At 40.2% G+C, this 24,706-nt stretch overlaps 1 protein-coding gene across 1 annotated transcript in view; it reads right to left on the bottom strand.

Annotated features, from left to right (window-relative positions):
• Positions 1 to 822: 822 nt before the first annotated feature.
• The window catches only part of LOC149139908 (2-alkenal reductase (NADP(+)-dependent)-like), a 79,114-nt gene continuing 55,230 nt past the window's right edge, over positions 823 to 24,706 (bottom strand). Inside the window, exon 5 of the mRNA XM_089446564.1 lies at positions 823 to 1,530. Within this exon, the coding sequence (XP_089302690.1) occupies positions 1,152 to 1,530 (379 nt within the window). The 3' untranslated portion in view covers positions 823 to 1,151. The remainder of the gene's footprint in view (positions 1,531 to 24,706) is intronic.

The raw sequence follows: 24,706 nt of genomic DNA, 5'->3' as shown, positions 1-24,706 counted from the left end.
ATTATCTTTGAATATGGCTCTTCTTTTTTGTTTTGGAAAGGGGTATGGATATTGAAAAGGGGTATAAATTATTTTATTTTTTTATGTAAATATTTTTATTTATAAGGTTATTGAATTTTAAGAATTTTATAAGATAAGTTTCTATATAATAATAATTTTAACTAATTACTAATAATTGTTTTTAAAAATATCATATTAAAAAGGAAAAAAATTGTAGAATTTTCAAATTTGTAAATTAAAATTTAATTTCTAATAGATTTGGTAATTATAATAAGTTTTAACAAATAAATAAATAAAAATCATTATTCTCCTGGTTTTAATATTCGTAGAAATTTCAAATTTGTTACTTAAAATTTGATTTTTAAATGGATTTTGTGACTCAAACAAGTTTAACAAATAAAAAAAACCAAAATTCATTATTTTTGAGGTTTTAATTACTTTTTAAGTTTGATAAATTTATTATTAAGATGGACATAAACCAGTCTAGATTCATCTTATCCCCAGATTTATCAAGCGCCTAGAGGGATCAAAACTCGAAGTGCAAACCTCTGTTTTGAGTGCAAAATTTGAGAAAATGTTTGCACCTCAAGAGATTTGATCCCTCTCAGCACTTGATAGATCCAAAGATAAGATGGATCTAGGCTAGTTGATAACTCAATTTTCAAGAAAAAAATAATACACATAATGCAGCTATAATCTTAAAAAAAAAATATGAATTATAAGTACATAAATCACAACTAGAAAAAAAGTAAACATCTTTACTTTAAGCTATGGATGACTGGATATCTACAAAATACATCAGCATTCATTTGATTAAAATAATGCATTTCATTATATTTTTTCCCATGTACTTATCATTCAATACTTTAGAAATTACTTGTCCACATACAGCACAAATACCACTTGAAGTTCCTAAAACTGAACATGAGCGAATCATGCGAAATAATTATCCTTTAAGTTGCCCTCAAATCCACAATAGCAAAGAACACATTTGCATGCCTTTAATGTACACAATAGGATATCAAAAAACTAAAAATGGAATATGAAATACATAGGCCGTAGCTGAAACTGAAATGCTGCATTTGTCAAACAATGCACTCTTTGCGCAACAGCAGTTTGCCATTCTTCCTAGCTCCAAAGTTTCTGTTCCATCATTCATCACAAATGCGAACTACTTGCTTGCCGACATTTTTACCATGGAAAAGCCCCACAAGAGCTGATGGTGCATTTTCAAGGCCTTCAGCAATGTCTTCAATGTATACTATCTTCCCTTCTTTAATAAAATTGATTGTAGACTCTAGAAACTTAGGGTATAGGTGCAGGTAATCTGACTGAAGGAAACCTTTCATGCTTATGCGCTTAGGCACAAGCTGATACAAGTTTTTTATACCTTGTTCACTCTGAACACCAGTTTGAGCAATCATACCACAAACAGCAATGCGGCCATGGACTTTCATATTCCCCAGCACTGCGTCGAGCATATCACCACCAACATTATCGAAATAGATGTCGATCCCATCTGGAAAATGCCTGACAGTGAACAGAGATCATAATTAACTAATTTGTGTACCACTCTATCAACAATAGTTTAGGCTGGCATTGCACACCCAACAAATCTTACCAACGAGGAACTGGTAACATACAAGACCAACAAAAGGACGACATATGTAGTATGCTGAGTCCAGACTCCACATTGAAAGAAAGAAGCATGAAAACTTAAAAGCAGGTAAAAACAACAGCTGGACCATTTTCTTGACTGTGCCAATGTATCTGCAAGGGACACAGTCTGACTGCACTGCAAAAGATGATATAAGATATCTACATGAATCATGTAAGTTATCCTCAGCTCCACATTAATGATAATGTATTTTCCTATTATTTAGAGAAAGCATAGTAAATGCTTTTCGTGATAAACAATCATGAGGTTAAACATCATATAATTATAAACCACTCCAAACAAAAACAAGAATCTCTGAATGATCTAAAGAAAATCACATGCATAACATAAGTAGGACTTTCATTCGTTTAATCTAAGACATATATAGAACAAGAGTATTGACATCTTATCTAACGTCACATGCACAATTTCTCACTGGATAATATTCCCCATCTGCCTCTGAATACTTTATACAAGACAATACGATTGCAGCCTTCACCTTTACTAAAGTCGGTCAGAACCACAGCCAATATATTTTGTATTGCACAATTATTTTTTTTCAATGAAACAGTTAGAGATTGTATTGAAAAAGAGCTGTGGCCACACTAGATAACTTGATAATACAAAGGTTTAGAAGTAAGATAATGACTTGCAGTTCTTTCATTCTCCCATTGAATAGCTGGGGAGAATAAGCCAGACATCCCACATAGACTTCTATCAGACTTCTGAGTACAAGGATAAATTCGTACAAATTGATTACATAATAAAATGCAGAAGCAATACATAATTATTATTTGCTAATTGTTCTGCCCAACTTTAAAATGGTCGATTCCAGGGTTAACTGATGACCCAAGAGAATATTTGATTCTATCTCATAATCTCTCTACTCCGAAGGGAGGGGTTTGGGGCTTTTTTAAGACTCCAGCAAAAGAAAGAGATTCAGATATCTTTGTCAGATGAGCATGTGGCACTGGGAAAGCGAAAAGGGTTATATTCGTTTTCTGCTCCACATCTTACTCCTCTACCTGATCTCCTTCATCCTCATTCTTCTCTATTTCCTCCTCATTCCTCTACTCCCACTTATTCCTCATCTCCCTCCTATGCTTCCATTTTTCCAATGAGGTATCAACCTTTGGATCCATTTGGGATACATCCACATGGCGTTCACGATGAGTTGATCTAGAACTGGAGTGAAAGTTTGTTGGATCTACACCATCTTCAGGATAATCAGATCCAGACTTGGGATCTCTCAACATTTTTTTTTAGGTTTTAACCTCATAAAATTAATTGCTGCAAACATATTCCTAATAAAATAGGAAAAATCCAATGACAAACACACACATAAATACAAAAATTTTATTCTGGACATTGTTACAATACAACATATATATCCCCTGACATCCATGAACTACGAACTCATTTACCTTGTATTAGAAATTAGAATACAGTTGTAGTTCCTTAACCAACACTACAAAACCATGTGAAAAACCACCATATGCCACAAAACCACTTTTAACAAACCATGTGTTGAAAACCACCACAAACGGATGCAACAAACCGCCCAAAAAAATTCCAAAGACATTGACTTCGAATCCCAACGTAGGGAGGGTTTTGCCCCCTTGAAAACCCCCCCAAACAGGAAGGGTTGTTGTGCATCATACATTGTACAACATGTGGGGATAGTCGTGCAAATAATATAACCTATGTTGCATAAGTTTCTAGAACGTGGGAACGTTGGGAACTTGGGTGCAGGTGTCCGGAACAGCTAGAGGTTTCCCCAAAATTTACAGAAAACGACTAATCGGGAGCGGTAATATTATATAATAAAAAAATTAAAAATATAAAAATAATTTATTTTTTTTAATTATATAGTTTATATAATAATCAAAATTAATATTGAATCAAAATATTCAAGTATTAAAATCAATTTAAATATATAAATATATAATCTCTCTTATATATAAATATATTCTCTAGGTGTCTATCTCCTTTATATATATATATATATATAATGTCAAGTTTATTATCAATTCTCTTAAGAGAAAAAACAACTCTAATGTTTAAGCATTGACTGCCACATACAATATGCACACACAATCTTGTGTGATATATATACATAAACAGCAAAAGAAATACTCATCAGCATGACATCTCAGATATCGCCCTTACGTCAAGGTGCCACATGCTTCCTTAACCCGTCAAAGGATTGCTCTAGTTTCTCAATTAAGGATATCGGTGTTAAGGATGTCTTTGGCCTTTTTCCCGGCGAGGGTTTCAACATAGGCTCATGTTTTGTGGGCAATTCAACGTATTTCTCTATAGGCTTTGTATTCCCCAACCCCAGGGAACGCCAGAACTCCAAAAAAATCAGTGTTCAAAGCTCCCGGAACTTTCCCCAGCTCCCATTGCAGCTCCCGCTGAAAAGTTAATTTTCCCATATAGTTCCAAAGCTCCCGAGAGCGCGAGAACCATTGGAACAGGTTTTCCATCTCTCGGGAGCGGTTTCGGTGTAACAGAGAATATAACAGATACCCAACATTCTCCCACTTATTGTTTTCTTTGCACACAAGGGATCAGAGGAGTACATGATCATCAATCTAGGGCAATAATGTCCATTGTTTCTCTACACCAAGAGAACTTCTCAATACTCATAGATTTTGTTAATGAATCTACAACATTCTTCAAAATGTCCACTTTTTCCAGCAGCACCTTGTCTTCAATCATATCTCTCACGAAGTGATACTGAACAACAATATGCTTTGTCTTCAATTGATACGTTGGATTCTTTGCCAAAAATATTACACTTTGATTGTCACAATCTACCTTTACAGCTTGTTGCACCAATCCAATGCCTAAACACAATCTTTGTAACCATACTACTTCCTTGCTTGCATGAGTGGTCACCATGTATTCAGCTTTTGTAGTTGAGAGTGCCACTACAGATTGTCTTTTTCTCATCCAACTAATTGCTCCTCCAAATAGGTTAAACACATACCCACTTGTAAATGTTTTGCAATCTAGATCTTCAAGCCAATCTGCATCAACAAAGCCATGTATGTCCAACACTCTATCCAATCTTGGTTTTCCTTTATAGCACAATCCATGGCTAGTAGTGCTAAGCAAATACATGAAAACTCTCTTTAATGTTATCTAAAGCTCATTCCCTGGTTTTGACATATATCTGCTCAATACTCCCACTACATGTGCAATGTGTGGTCTAGTACAGACCATTGCATGCATCAAGCTTCCAATCGCATTCGCAAATGGAACATGACACGTCCTCTTCCTCTTCCTGTGTCTTGGGAGTCAGGACATTGATCTGCAAATAACTTTACACCTGCAGGAATAGGCACATTTACTGGTTTACATTCCTACATATTAAGCCTCTGCAATATTGCTTCTACATACTTCCTTTGACATAACCAATGTTTCATGTTTTCCCGATCTCTTTTAATTTCTATGCCCAAGATAAAATTTGTTAATTTGGCATATAAGTGACAAATTCAAATCATGGGACTAGATTCCTCTTTTCGAGAGGGCCAATTTTGACTTTTAAAGCACTTGATTTGGACAAGCGAAAGTGTATTTTTGAATTGAAGCCCACATATGCACAAAAGGACCGGTCGGCCCAAAAGAGAAATTGGGCACCCTCAAATGGCTATTAATACAAGTCAAGTGACCCTCATTGGAAATCATCATGATATTCTTCTTTCTTTGGTTTGGCTCGCATAGGTCTGAGGTGGTTCACGAAGATTTGTTTGTAGAGGTCCCAAATTGCAAGGTCTGAAGCTCACACGTGAGATCTAGGGTTTTGGTTTCCAGTCGTAGGGATGACACAAGATTTTTCAGCTGCAACTGCAGGCACATAGGCTCATGAGTATGGTTGGAGGGTTTCAACCGCACGCAAGTACACTCTCTGTGTGCGGTTGGAAACTAGGGTTTGATTTTTTTTAGTTGACTACAAAATTCAACAGTTGACCACGGGCTTCTGAATCAGGGTTCTGATTATTAGCATTATTGGGTTCATCTCTTGGATATTGATTAGTTGATTTTGCTGGATAGTTTTGTGGTTGAAGATATGAATCATTGTACTCTCTCTTTGTTGAACTTTTATGACAATCTCATAAGAAGAGGAATTTGAAAGGGTTTGGGTTTTTCCCTGGCCTCTAACCAATCCTGGTGTCTCTATGTACGAATGGATTTCTTCTAATGTTCCTTTATGTTCCGCTGCATTGATGATGATATTGTTCTTCTATATAATTGCATATGTTGTTGAATAATGTTGTAAAACTGATTGATGTTATGATGTTGTGGTGTTAATTCAATATGTAAATGATGAAATTCAATTATCTAAAACAAAGAACAATATATCCCTAAGAAAAATTAACATGGAATCTAAAATAAAGTCATTGAGATCACCCCTATAAAGACAACATTGATGGAAGCGAGTTAAGATGGAGGAGACATAAAAGAATACTAGGGTTTGAAAGAAACCCTAGGCAATCTGGTTATTAGGGTTTGATGGATATTATGAGGTTAGGATTTGGAAGAAACCCTGAATTATGACAAAGATTTAAGATATGCAATCTAGAAACCCTTCCCTTCCTTGATGTTCTTATCTCCCGACAACCTGATGGTTCCCTATCCCATCAAGTCTAACGGAAAAAGACCCACATTGATCAGTATCTCCATGCCCGTTCTCACCATCATACATCACTAAAATCTGGTGTTCTCAAAACTCTCGTCCGTCGACCCCTTAAAATCTCTGCTCCTCAATTCTTTCCTTAAAAAAAGCTCATCTTTTCCAAGCTTTCAAAGCCAATGGCTACACCCCTTCTCAAATTCGTAAAGCCTTTCATGATGTTTCCCGTCCCAAATCCCAATCTATTACCCCCTCTCCTCCCCAAGGTAGGTCTCTCTTCCCTATATTAAAGGGACCACTGACCTCATTTCAAAAATCTTATCAAAAAGGAATATTAAGACCACATTTAAACCTCATAGAACTCTTAGGCAGATGTTTCGATCAGCCAAAGATAAGTCTGACCCCATGTTATGTTCAAGGGTTTACCAAATTCCCCGCTCATGCGGAAAATCTTGTATTGGTCAGACTAGTCATCCCTTCAAAGCTCGCTTAAAAGTCGATACTAACCATCTTTGTTTATCCAAGTCAGTCACTAATGAACATGCTTTTAATTCAAAACACCTTGATTACTTTGATCAATCCAAAATCCTAGCCTGAGTTCCTTTTTACTACACTGGCATTATCAAGGAAGCTCTGGCATTATCAAGGAAGCTCTTGAAATTGAGAAACACCCTGATAATTTCAATAGAAAAGATGGATTTAAATTAACTCAATCCTGGAATTCTGTTATCCATCACCTTTCTCATTCAATTTATTGATTTGTTTATCTTATTTATTTTATCTAGTTTATTCTATCCTTATTTAATATGGTCTAATCCCTTCCCAATTTTTTTTTATCAGATCCATAAGATATTTTATAGTATAATTTTATTAATTTTAATTAATTTATTTATTTTACATTAATAAGTACTTATTTCCTCCTCAAAAAAAAATCCTCTTTTAATTCTTTAATTTTTTATGTTTAATTTTTAAATTCCCTCCCCCGCCGCCCTTTTTAATTCCTTGTTTATTTAAATTATTAATATTATTTTCATTATTAATGTGAATTTTATTAGTTTTATTATATTTTTAACTTAATTTCCTGTTAATCATTTTAACCATGTGTTTCTTTATTATTATTTGTTTGATTCTAATCCAATTTATTTTCTTTATCCTTTTGTCTTAGTTCTATTGTCTTATATATATATATATATATATATAACAAAAAATCCTTGTTAATTATTTTTAATAATTGATTTCTTTTAATTTTTCACCCCCTTTGTTCTTTAATTAATTGATTATTGTTATTGATTGGAAAATTAATTAAATTTTTTATTTTTTTATTTTTATTTTTCTTCTAAATCTATAGTTTTATTGTTATTTTTTGTCAATTTTTAAATCAATATAATTTCCTTGACTTTGATTTTAAACTTAATTATGTAAATCTTTAAATTAAAATCTTTTATTATTAATTAAAATCTTTTTAATTAATGAAAAATAATAGTATTATTAATTAATCTTTTATTAATTAATTTTCTTACATATTCCCTCTCATTTTGACTTGACCTTAACGGCTATTTTTGAATAATTTCATTATTTTTCCTTTATGACTAATTCATTCTTTTCTATTTAAGGCTAACCAACACTTGCATGTTATCATTCAATATTCTCTAGTCCCTGATGATGGGTAGAGGGTAAACCCAAAACATTGGACAGGATATTAATCTTATACACAATCCCATCTAGAAATCTTCTATGAACCCTAGCATGATCAATGTGAAGATGTTCTAACCCTTGTGACAGGTTTGATGTAGCACTATATGGGATAGTCTCAATTAGGCCTGGTTGCTGATGAAGTTGGTTGAAATATAATGAAAGCAACAATGTTATATGGACAATGGACAGTCATGACTCTTGAAGTCTAGTTCAAGAGGGAGATGATCACCTCTCATTAAAGATAAGTACTTTTTCGATTTATGTTACTCCTTTATGTCTTTACTTTTGTTTAGATTTATTGATTTGATCATTGATTATACTTCCTGCATGTATATTTGAGTATTTGGATACTTCTAACCTCCTAATGAGATGTGATAAGTGGATCCTTCTTGAGGATCATCCGAGGTGCAGGAAAAGATAGCTAGTGCAGGAAGAGAAGAGCTACAGTTGCCCATGACAAGTAAGTGATACAAAGTGCAAAGGTATCTGAATGTTATAAGGTATGTATAGTATATTGTTTCAGTTGCAATATTGGATGGCAAGGTAAGCCCTAAGGCATGATGGGAATATCACCTTCATGAATGACTCATATATGCATATGAAAGTAAGTTTGATTTATGGTACATGTGATATATTGGTGCACTTGATATTTGACAAGTATCTTACATTTTAGACATGATGGATTTCTTGATTTTATGAAGCAAGCTAGATACATTGTTTTTTATATATGGTGACTTGATACTATAGTTAAATGCTTGTAATAAGCATGGTAACCTTGATGATGAAAGTGTAACAATAAGATGGATACTCAAGATCTTCTTGTTCACCTTGTTTAGTTTTCGATAAGCTTAGAAAGTATGAATGGATGCCCTAACTTAAAGAAGTGATGTAGTGATTATGATCCTTGAAGTATGATGATACACTTGTCAGTGGCCCAGTTGCCCTAATTATATGACACTAACCCTTGATGAAAGTTTGATGTCATATTCATATGTGATGATAAAGTAGTTGATGCTAACATGTTATGACCATGATGAATATATGTTTTAGAACCTGATATAGTTTGATTTCATGATCTAACAGTTTTGTTGATGCATGACAGTATTATGATAAACAAGTTGATGTTTTGAATGATGATGACTAATGACAGTATTATGATAAACAAGTTGATGTTTTGAATGATGATGACTAAAGTGGTTTCCCATTTAAAGGGAAAAACTTTTCATGAGATTTTAACACCTATTATTATTTGAAAAGAAGACTATTCACTGTCGGAAGAAGGATTCTAGACATGAATAAACATCTTATGTTGTGGAAAAAGGTTTTGGTGGGTTCTAATTTTCGTAGAGAAGGGTTCTCCTAGTCTAAGCCCCAACCATACGGAAGAAGTCTTAAGGGTGCGGTTATAAGCCTCCCAACTGTGAAAATTCCTACACTGGAATCCCTATTGCAGCAAACTGATGTTACTTCTCCTACTTGATTAAATCATACAAGTTATTTACTGTCTTCGACGGTAAATTTCGAAGTAAATACATCTGCAACCTTCACTTAGTTAATATATTTGTGGAAACAAAATATTGAGCAAGAAAGAACAATGCAACACATAGGACAGTTATTTTTTGACAAATAGTCCGCAAAAAAAACCAATGCGAGAAAAACGTTGCAGCAACTCTGAGGGTTTATTATTATGCAGCAGAAAATTCTGAGTACAAATCTAGGATGCTCAACTAGCAATTCTTTACAGAGAAAAAATTGGACAAAAGACTAGTGAAATGATCTCACCCTAGCACTGGAGAATCGGTGACTGATCCTTCAACTCTTGAGGCTCTGCGTCAACCTCTGCGTCGCCTCGGCGCAAAATTGTGTCACTCTAGGCAGCTTCTATGTCACCCCTCCTGGGTATTACACTGCCTCTCTGCTCCGGATCCTCTGTTGGCTGAGAAATCGACTTTCCTACCTCCCAGACTCACACCCTGGCTTCCGACAACTGAACTTTGAATTCCCTCAACAAAAACTCAACTTCCCCTCATTGACTGTGTTGCCTTCCTCCAGACGTCTTTCTATCCTCTCTCTACCTTGTACTCTCCAGGAATTCCTTTTCCCATATTCTCACTACCCCTCTACTACAAGATCTCCTCAATCAATTTTCCTCCTGAGAACTTCTCACTTCAAAAAATCAATTTTCTCAATCTCTCTATGTGTTTTCCAAATGACCTGCAAGTCCCTTCTTATATCTCCCTGTTGGACAACCAACGACCTAGATTAAAACATAATCAAGGGCTCAGATCGATTTGACTTGATCCACGGCTTTTTCTAAAAGTTTCACCCCTGATTAGATTAATACCCATTAATATTTTAATTATCTAAGTTTAGACTTAGGAACACCGTTAAAAATATTAATTATTTTCATAAAATCACTTCTGGGTGGAATTTCCCAAAACGCTTTCTAGGTTCTTTGGAATACATGTGCCCAAACCTCCCTACAAAATTTGAGGTTTAGAGCACATCCGATGCTACCCCAAATCAACACTCCCTCTTAGCGAGGAATGTGCTCTAGCAATATACTGCCTCTCTACATACTGCTCTTACTCTGAAGCATCGTCTCTGCGCTGCTGATATCCGGCGTACTGTCCACCAACCACTACGTTGTTGTTGCTACTCTACTGCTGCCTTTGACATTTCCACTGCCAATGCTACATTTGTACTGCAGCTCCCTCTCAAATGTTTCATCTGCTATGTTGCCAGCACTGCCGCTATTAACACTGCATCCGTATTGCAACTCAGTTGTTGAGAGAAGCAACTGAAAACACCCAAAACTAGATAAGTATCCAGTGGATACTCCTTGATGCTGATATCCTGATTGCTGCTAGTCCCATTCTACCTCTGAAGCCACTGCGTTGCTAAAACTTTGCACTGTGCCTCCTCATACTGCTGCCTCCCTGCTCTGCATTGCTCAGTCTTTGGCTCTCCTAGCCACTGCATCTGTCGAATCAACACTCCATGGCACCAACTGAAATTCCACTACCCTATTACTCCTGATCATGGGCTCCTATAGCAAGGTGACGATCCAAGAGGTGGGCTCCTCAAGGTTCCTACCCATCTGCAGTCCTTCGGACTACAGCTCTATATCATCCCACCTCCCTCCTAGAGGTATCTCGGCTGTCATGGCGAACTCCTCCTCGTCAATCTTTGCGGCTGCAACCTTATGATCATGCTTCTCATCCTTGTCCTTTTTCTTCAAAGGACACTGCGATGCATAGTGGCCCATCTCGCCACATCTGAAGCACTTCACCTTAGAGACGTCCTTCTTTCGTCTATGTTGCCCCGGTTGTCCATTCGATGCAAGGGCTGCATTATCCTCTTCCTCCACTTTGGGCTTCGACCCATTGTTGTTGATGCTCCCGTCAAGCTTTACCTTGAGTAGGCCTCTCCTCAGCTCTTCTTGTTTCAAAGTTGCCCACATCTCGTCCCCATTTGGCAACGCTGCCCTGCTTAGGATACTCTAGACAAAGATCTGCCAATCATCTGCGACGGAGTTTAGAGCCAATCTCACTAACTCTGAGTCTTGAGGAGTACGTCCCGTAGTTGACAGCTCATCACAGGTCTCCTTCAGTTTCGTAAGGAACAGATCCACTCGCTCCCCCTTCTGCATCTAAGTAGATCTCAACTTCTACTCTAAGTACATCTTCCGCTATTTAGAAGTTCCCTGATATAATGTGGCCAAAGCATCCCACATTCCTTAGCGGTCCCTTTGCTTGCAACATGGCACACCACGTGATCCTTGACCCCATCCAAGATAATCCTTTTCGCCTTAGCCATCTCAGCCTTGTACCTTTTCAATGGATCTGCATCCGCAAGTTCAGCCACCACATTGTCAACATACATCTTGAGGGCATGCTCATCAAGTAGTAAGGTCATCCTAGCCTTCCAGATGGCATAGTTGGAAGCCCCGTCCAACCTGTCCTGATCCCTCAAGCCATTGGTTGCCATCTCCTCCAAAAACTATTGAACAGCTCCCTCTTTCTCCCTACTACGTAGCTCATTGGTTGACTTACGCACTCCCTGATGGAGATGGTAAGTTGTTGCTCCTCTGCTACTTAGCAATCGAGAAATGTTGATTTCCTTGGCAAGAAATCACTAAGGAAGTATTCCCTCACTATGCTTCGCTGCTTTTTTCTTTTGACATCTTTTCAACCCGGTTAAGCTGCCTACTGAAAAGTATGCATCCACCAGTTGCTCCTCACGTTGAGGCTCAGCGTTGCTTCCTCTAACACTGCAAAAATCAAAATGAAAGCTCTTTCTCTCCGTCAACTCACTCAAAGAGAGACTCCCTTGGACTTTCAACCCTCTGGCAGGAACTGCGCAAAACCCTCTGGGGTTTCAACTTCCTGCCTCCTGCAGCTTTTCATTTTCCCCTTCTGCTCAGCACTGGGGTTTCAACTTCCTGCCTCCTGCAGCTTTTCGATTTCCCCTTCTGCTTAGCACTGGGGTTTCTGGTTCTGCTCGTCTTGCTTCTCTTGCACTAGAACTGATACCATGTGAAAATTCCTACACTGGAAACCCTATTGCAGCAAACTGATGTTACTTCTCCTACTTGATTAAATCATACAAATTATTTCTTGTCTTCTACAGTAAATTTCTAAGTAAATACATCTGCAGCCTTCACTTAATTAATATATTTGCGGAAACAAAATACTGAGCAAGAAAGAACATTGCAACACACAGGACACAGTTATTTTTTGACAAATAGTCCCCGGAAAAACCCAATGCGAGAAAACCAGTGCAGCAACTCTGAGGGTTATTATTATGCAGAAGAAAATTTTGAGTACAAATCTAGGATGCTCAACTAGCAATCCTTTACAGAGAAAATAATAGACAAAATACTGGTGAAATGATCTCACCCTGTCATTGGAGAATCAATGACTAATCCTTTAGCTCTTGAGGCTCTGTGTCAACCTCTACGTGGCCTCTGTGCAGAACTATGTCACCCTAGGCAGCATCTGCGTCACCCCTCCTAGGTATTATGTTGCCTCTCTGCTCTGGATCCTCTGCTAACTGAGAGATCAACTTTCCTACCTCCCGACTCACACCCTAGCTTCTGACAACTGAACTTCAAATTCCCTCAACAGAAACTCGACTTCCCCTTACTGACTACGTTGCCTCCGTGTCAGCACTGTGTAGGCCAGTGTCAACCTTCCTCTAGATGTCTTTTTGTCCTCTCTCTGCCTTGTACTCTCTAGGAATTCCTTCTCCCAGATTCTCACTACCCCTCTACTGCAAGATCTCCTCAATCGATTTTCCTCCCAAGAACTTCTCACTTCAGAAAATCAATTTTCTCAATCTCTCTGTGTGTTTTTCAAATGACCCCTCAAGTCCCTTCTTATATCTTCCTATTGGACAACCAAAGGCCTAGATTAAAACATAATCAAGGGCTCAGATCAATTTGACTTGATCCATGGATTTTTCTAGAAGCTTCACCCCTTATTAGATTAATACCCATTAATATTTTAATTTTCCTAAGTTTAGACTTAGAAACCCTATTAAAAATATTAATTATTTTAATAAAATCACTTCTGGGTGGAATTTCCCAAAACGCTTTCTGGGTTCTTTGGAATACATGTGCCCAAGCCTCCTTGCAAAATTTGAGGCTTAGAGCACATGTTATTCTACCCCAAATCAACACCAACTGCACAGAAGAAGACTTATGGGTGTGGTTGTGCCTATAGGACACAAAAACTGAAGACTTGTGCATGAGATCAAGAGTGCACCAAGAGTATGACAGTCCTACAGATATGGAGCAGACAATAGAAAGTCCTATGAGTAGGGAAGTTTGAATGTTTGACTTACTATAGAGAATGTGAACATGTTGACTATGTTACCACTCAATCTAGCCAAGTGGCAACAATAGAGCAATAGCCCACTGCAACCTCAGCTAAAGCTCCTTGCTCTTTATGGACTTTCACCGATTAGAGGAGTCCCCGTATTAGGGAAATCACTAAGAATGTTGTATCAATGGTGTGGAGGTAGTGATTTCAGTAGCCTATTCAAAAGAGATACTTTATTGATGGGGTTTACTTGCTCAAGAAACAAGATGAATGGCTCTCTAAGAAGGGCTAGAGGGAGACCTAGACCTAGGGATGAGGAGTATTTCTTGATATGAAGTGCCCTAGACCTAAGAATCCTAGGAGAATAGGATTCTCTATGTAATCCTTGTGGAAATGGAGTGACAAGGTTACATGACCACAAAGAAACCGTAGGGGACCCAAATGAGGTCAAGGGTTTAGGGTGAAACTTCAAAAAAAAGATCTTGACCAAGTGAGGGAAAGGAAAAAGGATCAAGAGATCGGATTTGACTTGAGAATTAAATGCAATGATCATGATAAAGTCGTTAACCAAAGGAAACCTAGGGAGAATGGTTTTTGAGCTAAGGCTTGGCAAAACTTGAGATTCCACGGTTGGAATAGCTTCAAAATTGGAGGACCTCTCAAGGACACACTTGCGCAGCTCTAGACCAAAATTCACCAAGTTTGGATGGCTACAATCAATTTCACTTGATGCCCTGGGGTACCTACTAGGGTTAGGGATTTATTTGGAAGAAAAGAAGAAAGAACTAGATTATGGTGACCACCAAAATAATTTGAGGCTCAGTGTCTTGTCTTTGGGCTTAATGGAGTCAAGATACACCAAGATATCGAATTTTGATATGCTAAGGGGCCCTAGATGACTTTCGTTAGCCTTTCCCAAGTGCAACGGCTAGGTCATAGGGATTTACACTTCGATTTGCAAGATAAATGAAGTTTAGAGGTTTGTGAAGCTCTTAGGCCACCTCTAGGAACATTCGCTCTCCCTCCCAATGAGTAACACATACAATATATCGATCATTCAAGACTCATGAAAAATTTCGCATCATTTTAGGAAATGTACAAAAACAATGATAAATATTCCATACGTTAGACAAATAACAAGAGAAATATAGTATTAAAGTGTACTTACAAGAGAGAGAATATATCCATTCATCATGCTCGCAAAAACAAAAGCTCCAAAGACAATAGCGAAAATCCAAACATCATAGTGCATCAAGATACTCCAATTTCGTCCAAGAAGAAGAAGTGCCAAAATCTTTTAGAGATACCAATCCAAATCCATGTGATGATGAGAGGAGAATAAGCCTCTCATCAATTTATATCATCCTCTAAGGGTTTGATTTTCGTAATTAGACCTAATGATGCCCCAACTAATTAAATAATGTGCAAAAATAACATTACTTGGTGACAAGCCCACCAAGATGGCTCCATAATACAAAATAAGCCTCTGAAGAGGGAAAAATGATAGATACAAGAGGTTGAAGGGCAATTGAAGAGGCCCAATGGAGTCCAATGTGTGCCAAAATGAATGGATGGGCTCCAAACATAGTGATAAAGGGGGTGGCCCCTTGATATCCAAGAAAATGACCTATGGTGCCTCCAAGTGGCTTATGGGGGCACAAAACATTCTCATGGGTCTCCAAATGGATCGAACAAGTCTGTACCCCATCTGTAAGGGTTGAAAGAATGATCCAAGCCCTCCCATTGTCTCCCATGGTGAGACACATTCTCATTAGTGTGAAAATTCCTTAAACTCGAGAATTCCTATTGCAAGTAGTAGCACTAATGATATTTCTCCTACTTGTTAGATTTACATGAACAAGTTATTTGCAGTTTCCTACGGAAAACATCGAAATACATACATTGTAGCCTACACCAATTAAATAATATGCCGAAACAAGAAACTGAACAATAGAGAAAGATACACACAAATGACACAGTTGTTTTTGGATAGTTGTCCCCGGAAAAACCCAATGCGAGAAACCGGTGCAGCAGATCTGAGGGTTTTTATTATTATGCAATAGTTTTCTGAAAACAACTCTAGATGCCCTCACAGCAATCCAATCACAAAGGAATACAATTGGTAGAAGAAATTTGTGAGATTACCTCACTCTACCTGGCAAGTCCCGACTGATCCGGCAGCTGAACCAACGTGTCCCCGGCGATTTCTCCGTTGCCCCTACGAGCCTTTGAGGCTCTGTGTCAGCTCTGCACTGGGTTGATTTGCTCTCTCGGAGCTCTGACGTCAACCCTCCCAGCTCAGACGTCAAACCCCAGCAAATTTTCAGACTTTTGCTTGGGAAGACTATGTTGCCTCTGCGTGAGCCCTTCTGGCTCAGCGTCAACCCCTCCTGGGTCCTGCGCTGCCTCCTTCTGGTGTCTCTCTGCCTCTCTGCTGCGTATCCTAGCTCAGGAGAAGATTCTCCAACCAAACTATCCCTGCCCCTCATTGCAAAAGCTCACTATCGATATTCTCCTGGTAGTTGCTCTGCTTCAGAAAATCGAACTTTTGAACTCACTTTGTGTGTCTTTCCAAATGACCCTCAAGCCTCCTTAAATAATCTCCTCGTTGACATTCAACGACCCAGATTAGAAGCTAATCAATGGCTAAGATCATTTATGTTTGATCCTCGTCTTCTTCTAGAAGTTACACCCACAGTTAGATTAATATCCATTAATTATTTTATTTTCCTAAGTTTAGACTTAGGGTCCCATTAAAAATAATTAATTATTTTAATAAAATTGTTTCTGGGTGGAATTTCCCAAAACACTTTCTAGGTTCTTTGGAATACATGTGCCCAAGCCTCCCTGCAAAATTTGAGACTTAGAGCACATCCGATGCTACCAGAAATCAACAATTTCGGCACTAGATCAGCTGTCAAGTGTGTGGTGCAAGCGTGTAGTCAGTTGGGCAAGGTGGTCCAAGTGCATCATCATCCTCAAATAAATGGAACACGAGCAAGCAATGAGTGGAACTAAAGGATCCCATGAGGTGGCAATCTACTCTCTACTATCGTGGAGGCCCATGGCTCTCAACGCTCACCTTACAAATGCCCATATGACCCTCTGGAGGGCTTGGACCCTGTATAGGAAGACCAAACCCAAGATGAAGACCCACTTGCAATCCTGTATAAGATCCAATGCGCCCTGTCACCTTCCAATACAACCAAACATTAGTGCAATTGAGTAAATGAGCTTACAAATCGTGGAACTAAGTGAACACTTCATAGTGGCATGCCCTTCCATAGTGAGCTTTAGAACAAGTGTCTCCAAGTTCAAGAAGAAGGTTAACCAAGGATCCTATTAGGTGGTTTCAGCCTTTAAGGGAAGTGAAATGTCCATGGTACATCCATCAAATGGCAAGTGGTATGTGATATAATGATGGAACAGAGTGGGGCATCAGGGGAAGGCTCTAAGCGAGATGCCACAGTACAAGGGTAGCTATGATAGGGGAAGCCCACACCTGGGTGTTTAAATGAAGGAGGAAGCAATCATGGTACATGAGTTACCCTGGCCATTGCTTCTCCACCCTTGTTCATATGCAGTTTGCCTTTTATTGATTTTTCTTTTATAACTGCTCAAGGCTTCAGGGGATGAGAGCATGATGTCTAAGATATAGCAGTGAATAACCCCTTAAGGTGGGGCAGTTCATCGCCCACTAGGGGTTGGAACAATCATGGGTTCCTTAATGATGAAAGGGTCTGATATGAGGGGCCCTAGGTGTTGATTTTGGGTAGCATCGAATGTGCTCTAGCTCCAAGATTTTGTGGAGGGACTAGAATACATGAGATCACCAAAACCCAAAAATCGTTTGGAGAAATTCCACCCAGATTGAAAGTTATTAAAATAATTAATATTTTTAATGGGGTTCTTAAGTCTAAACTTAAGAAAAGAAAAATATTAATGGGTATTAATAAGAATATGGGTGAGAAACTTCTGAGTGATGAGGATCAAGTCTATTTTAATCTTAGCCATTGATTAGGGACTTAATCTCGGTCGTTGATTCATCAATAGGAAAAGTATAAGAGGAGGCTTGAGGGTCAGTTGGAGATACACCAAGTGATCAAAGAAGTTTGATTTTTCTAGGGCATGGTTTGCGGAGAAAAACGAACTGGTGATCTGAGTCATAGCAGAAGGGCAGGGATAGTTGGGGTTGGAGGATCTTCTCTGGGACCCCGAATACACAACAGAGAGAGGCAGACATAAGTCGAAGGAGGCAGCACAGACCAGGGAGGCTAACGCTGGGCCAAGAGGCCCACACATTGCTTGATGCACTGCCAGCGCAGGGGAAGAGTTGCCCTGCTGCAGATGTCCGAATTCAATCGTGGAGCAGCAGGATCAGCCGAGAAGGCTAACGTCAGAGCTCCAAGAGGCAGAGGAGGCAGCGCAGAGCTAACACAAAGTCTCCGATTGCTCCACGCAAGCCCACGCAACTAATGCGAAGGGGCAACGCAGTTGTAGCCACAGATAGTCAGCCCAATTACCGAATCAGAGGGATTTTTCCGGGTAAAGTGAGGTAATCTCACTTAGGTTTCTGCCAGTATATTTTATCTCTGTAATTGGATAGTCGAGAGGGAATCCAGAGTTGTATTCAAAACTACTGCTTAATAGTAGAAAACCCTCAGAGCTGTTGCACCGGTTTTCCCGCATTGGATTTTTCCGGGGGTGTTTGTCCAAAAACAACGGTGTCCCTTATGTGTTTGTCTCATATCTATTTCAGTTTATCATTTGTATGTCAGTGTAGTCTGCAGTAGTGTTTTTCATCAGTGTTTAAATAATTAAATAACTTGTTGAATGTAAAAAAAACTAGGAGATGATAAACCAGTGATTGCAGTAGGATTTTTGACGTGTAGATTCAGAAAGTTTCACATGGTATCAGAGCATTACAGATCATAGGACACTGAAGACATCAGTCAGGGGATCCAGTGAATTTGCTGCAGAGAAGTAGTTGTACTGAGTGACAGTGTTGTTTCAGAGGCAGAGGAGGAGCTAAAGGAGTTACACAAAGCCAGAGAAGTGACGCAGAGGCTCACGCAATGCCTGCATCAGTGTTTCGAGCCTATAGAGTGTGACGCAGTACCCGAGAGGAGCTCACGCAATGACTGCTTCAGCTCTCTGGGCCAGCGCAGAGCCTGAGAGGCTCAAATCAGTCAGTTGTCGTGGCGGGAGGAGCAGTGCAAATTCGATCTGAGGAGCTGGTGGGACGCTGTTGTTGTTGGTACAGAACAGTGTCTATGGAGACAAAGCCAAGGTAGAGGGAGTCACTGCCTTGACAGATTTCTAGCCAAAGAAATCTAGATCTGGGTTGTTGAGTAGCAACAAAGGAGGATTAGAGAGGAGTGATTCGACATTTGGTCGAAGGATTTCCGTGAAGGAAATCAAGACTCAGAGGGAGTCTAGAGGCGCTTGTTCCTTAGTGGATTTCTAGCGCCGAAGAAATCCAGATTTGAGTCTTGTTGGATTAACAGCAAGAGAGGGAGAAGAGAACCAATCCTATATTTGTTGAGCAGAGATGGCAGTCAATGGACTGAGGGATCAGGACAGATTGGATGGAGCATCCAATTTTGTCATCTAGAAGGCCAAGATCCTGGCAGTCCTAGACAAGAATCGCATCAAGGACTATGCCTTGAAGGTAGTTGTTGTTCCGGTCGACATTGATCTACTGAAGAAGTACAAGGAGGCCCAGGCAAAGGCTAAATGCATGATTCTAGACGGGGTCAAAGATCATGTGGTCCCACACATTGCTGAGAAGGAAACAGCAAGGGAGATGTGGGAGACGCTGACCACCTTGTACTAGGGGAATTTCGTTCAATGGAAGATGCTATTGGAGAATCAGCTGAGACAGTACCAGATGCAGAAGGGAGAAGAGATCAATCCCTTCCTTCTCAGGTTGCAAGGGATTCGAGACCAGCTGACTTCCGTGGGGTCTACACCAGATCCTGAGTTCATGGTCAGGACTGCCCTGAATGCAGTCACCGAAGACTGGGAGACATTTGTCCAGAGTATCTTGGGCAAAGCTTCTCTCCCTAGTTGGGAGGAAATGTGGGCAGCTCTTCGACGGGAAGAGATCAGGAGGCTGACCAAGGCAGGAAGTAGCGACAGAGGAGCCTGGGTCAAGAAGGAGGAGGAGGAGGATGCAGCTCTCGCATCATCGAGACAGCATGGGCAGCAAAAAAGGAAGAAAAAGGATATATCCAAGGTCAGATGCTTCAGGTGTGGTGAACTAGGACATTTCGCCACTCAATGCCCCCAGAAGAAGGGCAAGGAAGAGGTTTCTGACTCGAAGGTTGCTCCAGCGAAAGCGAAAAAGGAGGACGATGACGAGGATTGTGCCATGAGTGCTCATGCACCTCTGGAGAAGAGGTGAGGCAACATAGAGCTCTTGTCGGGAGGACTACACGAGGGCAGGATCCTTGAGGTGCCCAAACTCTTGTATCACACACAGCTATGAGAGCCCTTAATGACAGTATCGTTAAGCAAAATGACTGGTGTCAGTTGGTGCGAGGTGTGATGGAGCAACAATGGCAGAGCTAGAGTGCCAAAGTCTGAAGCAGCGCAGTGGATGTTGTAGCAGTGCGAGAGGCACAGAGCAGATTGCAGCAACGCAGTAGCAGCAGAGGGTCAGCACAAATTAGCAGCAGAGGTAGCTTCAGCATCACGAGGCATCCATACTAACCAGCATGTCAGTTTTTGGGTGAAGTTTCAGTTACTTACTTCTCAGTAACTGAGTTGCAGTGCAGCAGTTAGCAATGGCAGTGCTATGGGCAACATGATGTAGCATTTTGAGAGGGAGTTGTAGTACAGATGCAACAGTGGCAGTGTCATGGGAAGTAGTACAGGTTGCAGCAGCGCAGTGGATGAAGGGCAGCAAGCCAAGCATTAGAAGCACAGAGGACCGATGTCGTGGATCAGTGAGATGCTTCTATTGGGAAGTATTGTTAGAGCACATTCCTTGCTAAGAGGGAGTGTTGATTTTGGGTAGCATCGGACATGCTCCAGCTCCAAAAATTTGTGGAGGGGCAAGAATACATGAGATCTCCAAAACCCAGAAATCATTTGGAAAATTTCCACCTGGATTGAGAGTTATTAAAATAATTAATATTTCTAATGGAGTTCCTAAGTCTAAACTTAGGAAAATAAAAATATTAATGGGTATTAATAAGAATATGGGTGGGAAACCTCTAGGTGACGAGGATCAAGTATGTTTTAATCTTAGTTGTTGATTAGGGACTTAATCTCGGTCGTTGATTCATCAACAGGAAAAGTATAAGAGGAGGCTTGAGGGTCAGTTGGAGACACACCAAGTGAAAAAAGAAGTTTGATTTTTCTGGGGCGTGGTTTGCTGAAGAAATCGAACTGGTGATCTGAGTTGCAGCAAAGGGGCAGGGATAGTTTTGGTTGGAGGATCTTCTCCAGGACCTTGAATACACAGCAGAGAGGAGGCAGCGCAGACCAGGGAGGTTGACGCTGGGCCAGGAGGGTCCATGCATTGCTTGACGCAGTGCCAGCGCAGGGGAAGAGTTGCTCTGACGCAGTGCCAACACAGGGGAAGAGTTGCCCTCCTGCAAAAGTCTGAATTCAGCCGGGGAGCAACAAGATCAGCCGAGAAGGCTGACATCAGAGCTCCAGGAGGCAGAGGAGGCAACACAAAGCTGACGCAGAATCTCAAAGTGCTCCACGCAGGCCCACGTAGCTAATGCAAAGGGGCAGCGCAGTTGTAGCCGAGGATAGTCAGTCCAATTGCCAAATCGGAGGGATTTTGCCAGGTAAAGTGAGGTAATCTCACTTAGGTTTCTACCAGTATATTTTATCTCTGTAACTGGATAGATGAGAGGGCATCTAGAGTTGTACTCATAACTACTGCTTAATAATAGAAAACCCTTAGAGTTGCTGCACCGGTTTTCCCGCATTGGGTTTTTCTAGGGACGTTTGTCCAAAAACAATGGTGTCCCTTGTGTGTTTGTCTCATATCTATTTCAGTTTATGATTTGTATGTCAATGTAGTCTGCAGTAGTGTTTTTCATCAGTGTTTAAATAATTAAATAACTTGTTGAATGTAAAAAAACAAGTAGGAGATGATAAACCAGTGATTGCAGTAGGATTTCTGATGTGTAGATACAGAAATTTTCACACTAGGAACCAAGGTGATGGCCATAATGATAGGGGTAGAGCTCATGTTTGCTCTTGCCCGCATGCTAAATTTGTATGTCCCAACCATCTTTTGCATTTTGTGGTACATTTCCTATTGAAAGTAGTCAAATTATGCTTTTTCCTTTCTTTTTCGCTGCATCATCCTCTGGGACATTGTTCCAAGCCCGACCCAAAGTGTAGAGAAGGGGAGGGGGGAGGCTAACTCCTTGTGGACCCAGTGGACAAATGTGGACCCAGGCAGGAAATATGGCGAAAGGGGTTATAATGAGGGGAAGGGAGAGATGTATATGGTGTCGAGAAGTGATACCACTTGGTAGAGAGGCTAGAATACATGAGATCTCCATAACCCGGAAATCGTTTCTGGAAACTCCACCTAGAGATGATTTAATTAGATTATTAACCTAGTTTTTAATGTTTCCTAAGTCTAAACTTTAGGAAAATTGGTTAATTAATCATAATTAATTAAGTCAAAATGAGAATAATCTAGAAACTCACACGAATCGACTTCGATTGATCCTAGCACTTGATTAAGTTTTAATCTTGGCCGTTGGAGCCCCAACAGAGGATTATAAGAAGTTAATGGACACTTGAGATACTTGAGAGGTTTGATTTCCTTGGTAGTTCGATTTCCAGAGCAACAACAGTTGTCGAAAGGGCCATAGATCGACGCAGAGACAGTGAGGGGCAGGGACAGTAAGCCAGTGGAAGTTTTCCAGATCCTGTGAGGCAGCAGCAAGTGGCAAAGCATTCCACGCAGACACTGCACAAGGGCTACACAGAAGCATCAATAGAGAAATTCGATTTAGTTGGGGAGGAAGTCGATTCAGCTTCCAGAGGCAGGGAAAGTCATCCAGTGGCCCGGAGAGTCACTTCCAGCAGCAAAGGCAGGCAAACGGCTTGATCAGAGGCTGAATAAAGCCACACATGCGAGGGGAAGAGCTGGGACTGCATAGAGGGCCCACGCAGGGGTTTGGATGGCTAGTTTTTCTAGAGGAGCCAGGCTGGGATTGCTTATGGAGTGATAGAATTTTCTCTCTAATTGTTTTCTATCAGATACTTGCTGATTGGATTGTCAATTGGGTATCCATAGATTGTACTGAGAATTTATGCTGCATAATAATAATAAAACCCTCATCCGCTGTGTTGGAAATACTGGGGGGGAATCAATATTTCTTTTTCCCACTATTGTTTCACCAGTTAAAACATATATATTCAGAACACACGATGAATAGCAAGAATAAATGCTTTTATTAATATAAACTGTGCAGCAAAATAGATACAATATATAGATGGTTACAATCAATTGCCAAGCTCCAACTTGGACTTTGGTGAGGCTCCAACTTCCAGAGCACCAACTCTATTTTGCCAAGACACCAATCTCGATCTTAGGAGCACCAACTCCCAAGGAATTCAATCCTTCCTACTTCTGAGGCATCAACCCCAAGGACTCCAATCCTACTTACTTCTGAGACACCAGCTCCCAGGACTCCTATCCTTCTTGCTTTTGAGGCACCAGCCCCAAGGACTCCTATCCTTCTTGCTTGTCAAGATTCATTTGATAGTAATGTTCTGCTCTCAGAACTCTTCTCTGCTGAGTTCTGTCTATTTACAGCTTCACTATAGTCTCCAAACTACAGTATCAATGACAACCAGTCTTCTTATGAATGAGTCTTTACAACTCTGCACACTGCCCACACATAGTCTCCAATAGCCTTCATGCTTTCTGATAATGTCTTCACACAGCTCTAGTCAGTCTACTGTTAGCTGCACTAAGCTCTACATAAAGAACAACTTCTTGTTCAAGCTTATGTTCTCTGCTAGCTACTTCTCCCCTTCGACTGTCTGTTGTCTTGTTAGCCCTGCGGCCCTCTTTCTGTTATTCTGGACCCTCTTTTTGTTCTGTTGTTTTCTCCAACTGCTTCAACAGTGTTCAACAGCTGCAGCAGCGTTCACCGGCAACTTCATACAATGCTTAACCACCTCTACTGCTTCTGCTACCTCATATTCTGGTTCTTCGCAACACCAACAGCCTCCACAGTCCTCTGTTTTTACTGTTTTATGCATTCTCGTGCCTCTGTCCATTCGTTTCCTCTTACACCGCCTCTTAAACTTCCTCAATGCTTGTTGTCATTTCCTCTGTGCTCGCTTGCTTCTTCAGCTTCCCATCTTTCGGTTTCCTTTGTCTATTCATGCTCACAGGACACGTTGAATCAATGGCCAGGTCCAAGTCATACGCAGAGGACACATATTCAGAAAATTGTAACAACGCTCATGTTTTCTCATGATAGCAGGCATACACAAGGATGGCATTATTTAACGGACCTGCCACGTCCTGATCGCAATCACCATCGACATTATTTCAGCCTCCTGAACTATCGGGAGCGTTATTGTATTCCATTTCTGCCTCCAAACCCCGCGCAGGCCAAATATCAACTACACAGAAAATATGAGCAAAAATGGGTGAAAGTGCGAAAGGGCGGACTTCAAGGATCATTGCACTCGTATCTATACCTATGTCGGGTCCGCAGTGAAATCGCAATCGGTAGTCACAGCATATGGTTGATGGCCGATCGCTGATGGACGCGATAAGACATTAAGCCAAATCGCAATATAGCATCAGGTCCGCTCTTGCAATCGCAATCGGTGTTCAAGACTTCTGGGGGCCCTTTATACATCGAGCTCATGACATTGTCGATG

This window comes from Pinus tabuliformis, chromosome X (genome assembly GCF_031772625.1).
Source record: "Pinus tabuliformis cultivar Carrire ecotype Pingquan chromosome X, CPIR1, whole genome shotgun sequence".
Lineage (NCBI taxonomy): Eukaryota > Viridiplantae > Streptophyta > Pinopsida > Pinales > Pinaceae > Pinus > Pinus tabuliformis.
The sequence above is the reverse complement of the archived record's forward strand: the minus strand, read 5'-3'. Positions and strand labels throughout refer to the sequence as shown.